At 30.6% G+C, this 8,464-nt stretch overlaps 1 protein-coding gene across 1 annotated transcript; it reads left to right on the top strand.

The window, feature by feature from the left end:
- The first annotated feature begins 2,547 nt into the window (after positions 1-2,547).
- Positions 2,548-7,325, top strand: LOC146950347 (2-alkenal reductase (NADP(+)-dependent)-like). The gene is made up of 6 exons (XM_085746269.1): positions 2,548-2,867; positions 3,083-3,266; positions 3,692-3,858; positions 4,473-4,555; positions 6,628-6,754; positions 6,886-7,325. The coding sequence occupies exons 1-6, from the start codon at positions 2,634-2,636 to the stop codon at positions 7,138-7,140; spliced, it is 1,050 nt and encodes a 349-aa protein (XP_085602395.1). The 5' UTR covers positions 2,548-2,633; the 3' UTR covers positions 7,141-7,325.
- Positions 7,326-8,464: the final 1,139 nt, after the last annotated feature.

Here is an 8,464-nt window from a genome sequence, read left to right as displayed (position 1 = left end):
GATTATATTGTTCCATCTTGTCAAAAAAAAAAAAAAAGATTATATTGTTCCACTTGCGGGGCTCATTTAAAGCTAGAGCAAAGCTCTGTATGGACTTGCCCATCGAAATTGACATTAGGGAAAATCGAACCTCAGACCTTAAGAGGAACAAACTTCAAGAACCCAAACCAACCATTAAGCCAACTCCAAATGAGTTAGTTTCGGAAAAAATCTTGACACTTTTTGAAGAAGATAAATTTGCCTCATTGTATCCCTCTTGTCTATTTCTTGGTGGCTGTCAACCTCTAAATTTACCATGACAGGAACGTCCAAGTTAGCTATTGCATTTTCCTAACCCTATTTTGAAGTTGAGCAATGCTATATCTCTAGAAAAATATCATCAAGAATTCTTCAAGAATAAAGAGTAGCCAATCACAATGCACTATTTGCCACAATTCAAGGAGGTGTGGCTGAAAAATAGGAAGTGGACAAATAAATCATCCAATTAAAATTTGCCAACTGTGTCTTGAAAAATTCTTGAAGCTATTTTTCTTGAGAAGTAGCATTTTCCTTTGAAGTTTTGGCATGACTAGAAACTCTTGTAGTTCGTTTCTCTTGCTTTCTGTTCAAGTTTTTTGTTGCCACTACCTCTTAAACTTCAGGTTTATATATTCTGCTTATTGTATGCTATATTTTTCTCATGATTCAACTTGTTACTAAGTTTAAGAAGTCTATCATACAAAACTCCAACATGAAATGCAAGCTCTTCCCTCTCTACTAGAATAGAGTCATGAATCGGTTTAGATAAATCAACATCAACACACGCACAATCTAGCAAAATGACCAAACTCTATGTTTCTAGTAGATTCTTGTAATCAAACAGACATTCCAATAGCACACGCAATCTCAAATAAAGTTTTAGAACACCAATATTCCTAAAGGAGATCGGTTAAACGAATCCAAACATGTGCATCAGACTATTTTTTTTTATTTTTTATTTTGGTACAAATCAGACTATTTTTTTATAACCGGCAGAAATCACGAACCCATTGAGACACACAAATATCCTAAATTATATTACATTAATTCCTTAAAATATTGAGGGGGTGACCATTACCTAGGGGCAATTTTTTAAAGTGTGAAATTATGTATTTTTGGTCATAGTTAAGGTCGCTGAGAGTAAATTGTAAAAATATGTATTTTTTGTTACCGTTAAAGTTTCTGTGAGAATACCTTGGTTGATGGACATCACATTTTATACGTAGGGTCGGATTTTGAATTCCGAATTTCAAACTTATTCAATTTAAGGGTGAATTTCTAGCCATTAAATTACGAAATTTTTTTTTGTTGTTGTAAGAAAGTACTCCTTTTGTCTCATAATATGTATCGTATTTGCAAAAGAAAAGAGTGTCACTCTCAATTGCTTATTTCTTTTCAATCTTACTATCTAATTATTCCTATGATCATCACACTCAACTTATTATTTTCCACTCTAGGTTTATAACAATTAAAGGGTTAAATATGTTTCTGGTCCTTATAAAATTGGAAACTTTTAAGTTTAGTCCTTACTTAATTTTAATAGGTTTTTTAGTCCCTACAAAAAAAATTACTTCTAATTTTAGTCCCTGTTAAAAACAAAGTTTGTTTAATTATTCTCAAACTCTTAAATTTTTGAACGATTTTTTTTTAGACAAGTTTAGAACACTATGAAAGGATCATTTACTAAAATTTAGAATTTTTTAACATGAAACGAATTAAATATGAATTTTTTAAAACGGCAAAAGTTAAAGATAAAATTAACAAAATTTGGACGTAAAAATCAAATTTTGTGACACTTTTTTTGCAGAGGAATTTTTAATAATGTTCTTAACACGTCTGCAAAAAATTGTTCAGAAACTCAAGAGTTTAAGCATAAATTAAACAAATTTGAATTGAGGAGGGACTAATACTAAGTGCAGAAAAAAAGATTAGGGACTAAAAGTACTATTAAAATTATGTAAGGACTAAACTTAAAAGGTCCCAATTTTATAGGGAGCAAAAACATATTTAACCCACAATTAAAATATATCAATAGTTAATAAGGATAATATAGCAAACTTATAATTTTTTTAATTTTTTTATTATATTTTTGTAATTTACGTTTAAATGATCAAATACGACAATTATAATGAGATATGAGGAATATACAATATTCAAACAAAACTACTATATATACACACAAGAAAATATCACTTGTAGCGAAGTCTTTAATTTAATCAGTGTTAATTAATGGGGAAATTAACAAACATTTGAATACAGGAGTCACCAGACCAAGGTTAGTGGTATGTTTGTTGGTTTAGACCCAAACGAATTGATGCACGTTAATTGTGTGCCATCATTTCACCATACCAAGGTTAGTGGTATGTTTGTTGGCTTGAACCCAAATGAATTGATGCACTTTAATTGTGTGCCATCGTTTTATTGAATTAATAAATCATTGTGGAAAATGCTTTAACAGAGAAAATGATGATTAGTGTGGTTTAAGGTTTTTCTTTAATTAGATCTTCCTTTTACACAATACTTTGCTACATGTAGTATTTGTCTATATATCATAGACAAGCCTTGCCCAATTGCAGACACTGCATCAAACATTGCACATTGCATCCGAATTGGACATGGGAGATTTGGTAGAAAACAAAGAATGGTACGTAGCTGCATACTGTCCTGAAGGTGTTCCAACCTCGGACCATCTTAAACTCCGCACTGTTTCTCTTTCTCTTGCCGATGATTCAATCCCTGATAACCATCTAGCCGTCGAAACTCTCCTTCTCTCCATTGATCCATATCTTCGCGGAACAATCACCGGCACCCTTGAAGGCCTTTTCATTCCACAATATCAACTTAATCAGGTACCTTTATTTATTAGAATTAGGGTTGAGTCTCACTAAAGCCCTACAAAATCGACTTATTAACTTACGTCAAATATTATCTTATCTAATATGATACTTTTAACTTTTAGTATTTCTTTTTAATAAAAAGTGGTACATTAATATTTATAACTATCTTTGTATGTGCATGCATATTATTGTTTAATTCATTGAATAATGTGAATATATATTTGCAGGTGCTTACAACATTTGCAGTTGTAAGGGTAATTCGATCCAAGGATAGTAAATACAGTGAGGGGGATATCCTTTTGAATGGATATGGTCTCGTTGCTGAGTATAGCATTGTACCCTCTTTTCATATAATTAGAAAAATTGATCCTGCTAATGGGATTTCACTATCAAATTATCTCGGTTCTTTAGGTTCGTTTTCCGATTTTATTGATAAAAATTATAAGTATAGTTGTAAATTTTATTCAATTATTTTAAAAGGTTTAACTTGTAAATTTTTATTCAATTAGTTTAAAAGGTTTAACTAAAGTATAAAAAATTATAAGAAAAAATGTCACACTAAATTTAAGTATCATTTTTCTTTAAAACTATATATATTTTTTTGAAGAAATCTATAAAACTATATCTGTGTGTGTTTTATTATCTTTTAAGATATATACTTTTGTAGTATTAACGTGGGTCTAAAATATGAAAAAAATAATAAAAAAATACTCATATTTGATGGTCCCAAATAAAAACAAATAATTTAAAATGAAATTTGTATTTAAGGACAATTTATTTTTTCAAAAAATTGTTTATAATTAGATAATAAAAAAATATTAATTAAATAATTTCAGGAGTACCTGGGTTCGCAGCATGGTTAGGAATAGAGGTACTGGGAGACCCAAAGCCAGGATCCAATGTGTTCATATCTGCTGCTTCTGATGCTGTTGGTATGAATGCTGGTCAGCTTGCTAAGATACGAGGATGTAGGGTCATTGGCAGCACTGGCTCTGATGAGAAGGTAACATAACAGTTCCACTTATTTTCTTTATAATATGGAAAATTTTGACTTTAATCCTCATGAAATTTTGTTTTGTAATATAGCAGTTCCAAGTTTTTGTCATTTCTTTAGAACATAAAATACATATATATTGAATATAAGAATATCCACAATGGTGGGTGCTTCACCTATTAGCATCGAAATAAATAAGTACCCCTTATTATGGAGAGAGAACATTTGGTGTTTATAGAAAAGAGTGACTATGTAAGCACTTTTTCCCTCTATTTTAATCACAAAACCAAATGTATTAGCTATCTTTTTTAATCACTTTTTATTAAGTTTTTGTTTTGTGTTCGGCTACATGCACATGTTAAGATTTCTATAGTTGATATAATTTTGTATAAAAAAATGAATTTTTCGGTTCGTATACATATTTTTTGCATGGATAATTATCTTTGGACTAAAGAAAATGTGAATAAATGAAGACAGTAAACTCATGCACAATAGATAGATATAAACATTTTGCCAATATTATATTTCGATCGGATTTGGATTTTTAATATCTTCAAATTATTTACGGCTAATTTTTTTGACATGTTACTTACAACTTGAAACATACCTGGTTGGTTTATCAGGTGAAGCTCATCAAAGAGAATTTTGGATATGATGATGGATTCAACTACAATATAGAATCAGATTTTGATGCCGCTTTAAGCAAGTCGTAATTCGTCCTTTTTCTCTATATGTATTTTTTTTTTTTTTTTTACATTGTTATATAATGTTAGAGTCAACACAGAGCAAGATATTCTCCATTTCTAAAACAAAATTGGTGGGGTGGGGGTGGGGGTAGTTCATCCAAATTGACACCGGAAAGAACTTTATAAATCAATTACACCGATTTAAAAAACGTTAAATGACAATTAACGACCATTTTGAAGTGGATGATAGTTAATTGCCATTGAGTAAATGACCATAGTTGTTTGTGTGCAATTGCTAGGTGCCTAAAGAGCAATCTTCAACAACTTGTCAGTTGTCACAAGCAAATTTTTGAAGTATAAAATTGGGGAATTAGTCACTTTAGTCCCTGAATGGGAAAGGAGTAGTCAATTTAGTCCCTGAATAATAACAAATTGCAAAACAGTCCCTGAATGTAGACTTTGTTGGTCAATTTCAGGGATTAAAGTGGACTACATTCAGAGACTAAATTGACTAACGGAGTCTGCATTCAGGGACTATATTGACTAACAGAGTCTACATTCAGGGACTATTTTACAATTTTGTTAAACAAGCGACTTCAAACACACAAGAGAGGGGGTGAATTGTGTTCTTTAGAAAACGATTTAAAATAAGCACTTAAAAATGTTTTAACCAATTAAAATAAAGTGTTTATAAAAGGTTTAAATAAATATAAAAATAGATATGGTGAGATAAAATAAATGACAAGTAAAGTAAAAGAGATAAAGGGATGAGAGAAAAGACACAAGAAGTTTATACTAGTTCGGTCTGAAACAACAAGGCTTAGTCTAGTCCCCAAGGAAAAGCCCCTTGAGATTTTCACTGCTCAAGCTTTTAATTAGGATAAGCTGGCAACCTTTACAAATAACGAGCACTCTCTAAACAAAACAATCCTTTGTAGAAGAGTCTCTAAAACCAAGAGATATCACCTCTTTTGAAACCTTGGGATCGCACCAAATACAAATAAGAGTTACAACAATTAAATAATACACCAAATGTGTAGATATAACAAATTGAAACACAAGTACCACAACTCAACTATGTAGTATAAAATAGCTCTCAAGATAATAAATTAGCAAGTGTAAAAATAATGAGTGATGAAAATAAGTTTTTGCCAATGTTAAGTGCAAATATCAGTTGTGTGAAATGAGCTACTAAAATGCACATATTTATACGACAATGGTAATAAGGTGCAATTAACAAAAAGTAGTCGATGGAGAATTAATGCAAAAACCATCGTTGACATTATCAAATATGATACTGATAATCCGTTCAAAGTCATAGACATTGGAGCATGAAAATGAATTATCCCATGTAACAAAATCAATCTCCTTTAATGCCAACGGTAACAATTTATGCAAAAGAATTATGCTAAATTGATTTGCATTCTCTACAAAAGATTATTATGGTATATAACTGATCGATGCTTGTTTGAGAAATATAACATAGAGTAATTCCGAAAAAGCATATCAAATTATATAAATTAATAATCAATTGTGTAATGAAAATATATTTATGCAAAATGTCAAATCCATGGTAATTTGATTTAGGAAATAATTCAAATCATGCTCAAATACATTTTTAATGTCAAAATCAATTATGCAATTTGTAAAATAAATTATGACTTTTCATGTAAAAATATTTTCATGTAAAATCACAATTAAATGAAAATCATTGTGAGTGTGTGATTTATTTTAATGAGAGCTTTTTCTACTACTTACAAATAGTCCTAAAACAAATAAAAATAAAACCCAAGACTTGAAAGCTTGAATTCTTCTTTTCCGCTTTTTGCATTTTTGTTCTTCTAGGACTTCTTTTGTCAATCATCAAAACCAAATCATTCCTGTCAAGGCATATATTCACAAATTTATCTGTATTCAGGGACTAAAGTGACGACTCTTTTCCTATTTAGGGACTAAAGTGATTAATCTCCCTATAAAATTTTACATAAAAAGACTTATGACAAAAATGTACATACTCAAAAGTTAGACTAATATATATTTTAGTTTTTCAAAATTAAGTTAATATTCTGATATTTTCACTAGAATTTTGCAGGTATTTCCCTGATGGTATTGATGTTTACCTTGACAATGTTGGTGGTAAAATGCTCGAATCTGTACTTAACCATGTCAACAAGAATGCTAGAATATCACTTTGTGGGATGATATCTCAATATAATAAGGTGAATGAGGGTAATACAGTGTACACTTCAACGAATGCATTTTAAACATAGAACACATGACTCATTAATTTACCAAAAATGCCCAAAAATTTCAATTTTCTAATTAGTAAATTGTTATAATGTTGGTATAGGTTTGGACCGAAAGAGAAGGCATTAGAAATCTTCTGAACATGGTGGGAAAGGAGGTGAGGATGGAGGGCTATATGATTAAATCATATTTGCATCGTTTTGGAGATTTTGTCAAAGATATGGAAAAATACTTGCAAGAAGGCAAAATTAAGACAAAGAGTAAAATCAATATCGGAATTGAGAACTTTTTGGAGAGCTTAAACTCTGTTTTCTCTAGTTCTAACATTGGAAAAGTTGTTGTTCAAGTTAAGGCTTAGTGCCCAAATACCATCTATGCATGATAATAATGTCTGCATTATGAGCACAATATATGTCGAACCATATTTTCATTATATAATTAGTCGTTTGTTTCAAACTTTTCTCTATGACTGGATATGTAATAATCTTAAGGGAAATGTTAACGAGTGTCTTTTGTATACTATTTAAGTACTTTTAATAGTAAGTATTTATGAAAATTAATGCATGTAATGTATCGGAGTTTGTAATATTTGATTTTTTAAAGGAATAATTTTTAAATTTAGGTTCCTTAAAAAGTGTCATAGGGACACTCATTAATAAGACCTTAATTTTAAGGGTTAATATGTGTTTACCCCCCTGTAATATAGGCCATTTCTGGTTTTACCCCCTGTAAAATATTTTTTTTGGATTTCGTCCTCGTAATTTGAAGATTTTTGGTTTTGGACCTTCATGAGTTTTGACAATACAAAATCAAAGATATGGCAGGGGGTAAACCGAAATTTGCTCAAATGAACAGGGGGGTAAACCAAATTTTTTTCAAATTACAAGAGGGGTAAACCTAAATTTTCTCAAATTACAGGGGGTGAAATATTCAATGAAGGTCTAAAACCAAAATATTTTCAAATTTCAAGGATGAAATTCAAAAAAAATATTTTACAGGGGGGAAAACCGGAAATGACCTATATTACAGGGGGGTAAACACATATTAACCCTAATTTTAATATCACTATCATATTTATGTGTATTATCGCTAGACAATTCCCCTAAAAAAACTATCACCAGACAATTAGCCGACCATTTTCGTCAAAGAAACCAAGGCCATAGTTTTAAAACTCGGCTCGGCCATCGACTCGGCAAGGGTACTGGGTCACTGGGTTAATGGTCGAACCACTGAGTCATTGGTTGAACCGCATAACTGAACCGAATTAGATCGGATGACTCGGTCAAATAACTCGGTCTCTATATTAAATTTGTTTATGTATTAAATTAGATTGAACCGGATGAATCAATCTCTAAAAAATATTAATTTCGAAAATTACTTAAAAACTCCCAATTTTCTATATTCTTATTTTCTTTCTCCTTTTAAAATTTTCAAAATTAGGTTATATATAAATGTTAATTGGAAGGAATGATGACCCACTTTTAAATATATAAATACTAGCAAACAAATTATATGCATTCAAAAAACAAAAACGCAAACAATAAGGTTTAGGGAATTACTTTTCCCACCCTACAGCCTTCTCGCGCGCCCTGTAAAAATTCCAAAAATACCCCTGGTCCGGATTATGTTTTCCGAATCAGATTGTTAGTTACTTCCGGAACATAAAATCCGGACCAGATGTT

The sequence above is a fragment of the Medicago sativa genome, chromosome 2 (genome assembly GCF_051527215.1).
Source record: "Medicago sativa cultivar Bolivia chromosome 2, Bolivia_mono, whole genome shotgun sequence".
NCBI classification, from domain to species: domain Eukaryota; kingdom Viridiplantae; phylum Streptophyta; class Magnoliopsida; order Fabales; family Fabaceae; genus Medicago; species Medicago sativa.
The sequence above is the reverse complement of the archived record's forward strand: the minus strand, read 5'-3'. Positions and strand labels throughout refer to the sequence as shown.

What these genes read in the sequence shown, in the direction of transcription:
- LOC146950347 (XM_085746269.1), top strand. Translation starts at nt 2,634, where the DNA reads ATGGGAGATTTGGTAGAAAACAAAGAATGGTACGTAGCTGCATACTGT. An exon ending in AAATTATCTCGGTTCTTTAG is followed by an intron (nt 3,267 to 3,691) that starts GTTCGTTTTCCG and finishes AAATAATTTCAG; the next exon opens with GAGTACCTGGGTTCGCAGCA. An exon ending in TTTGATGCCGCTTTAAGCAA is followed by an intron (nt 4,556 to 6,627) that starts GTCGTAATTCGT and finishes AGAATTTTGCAG; the next exon opens with GTATTTCCCTGATGGTATTG.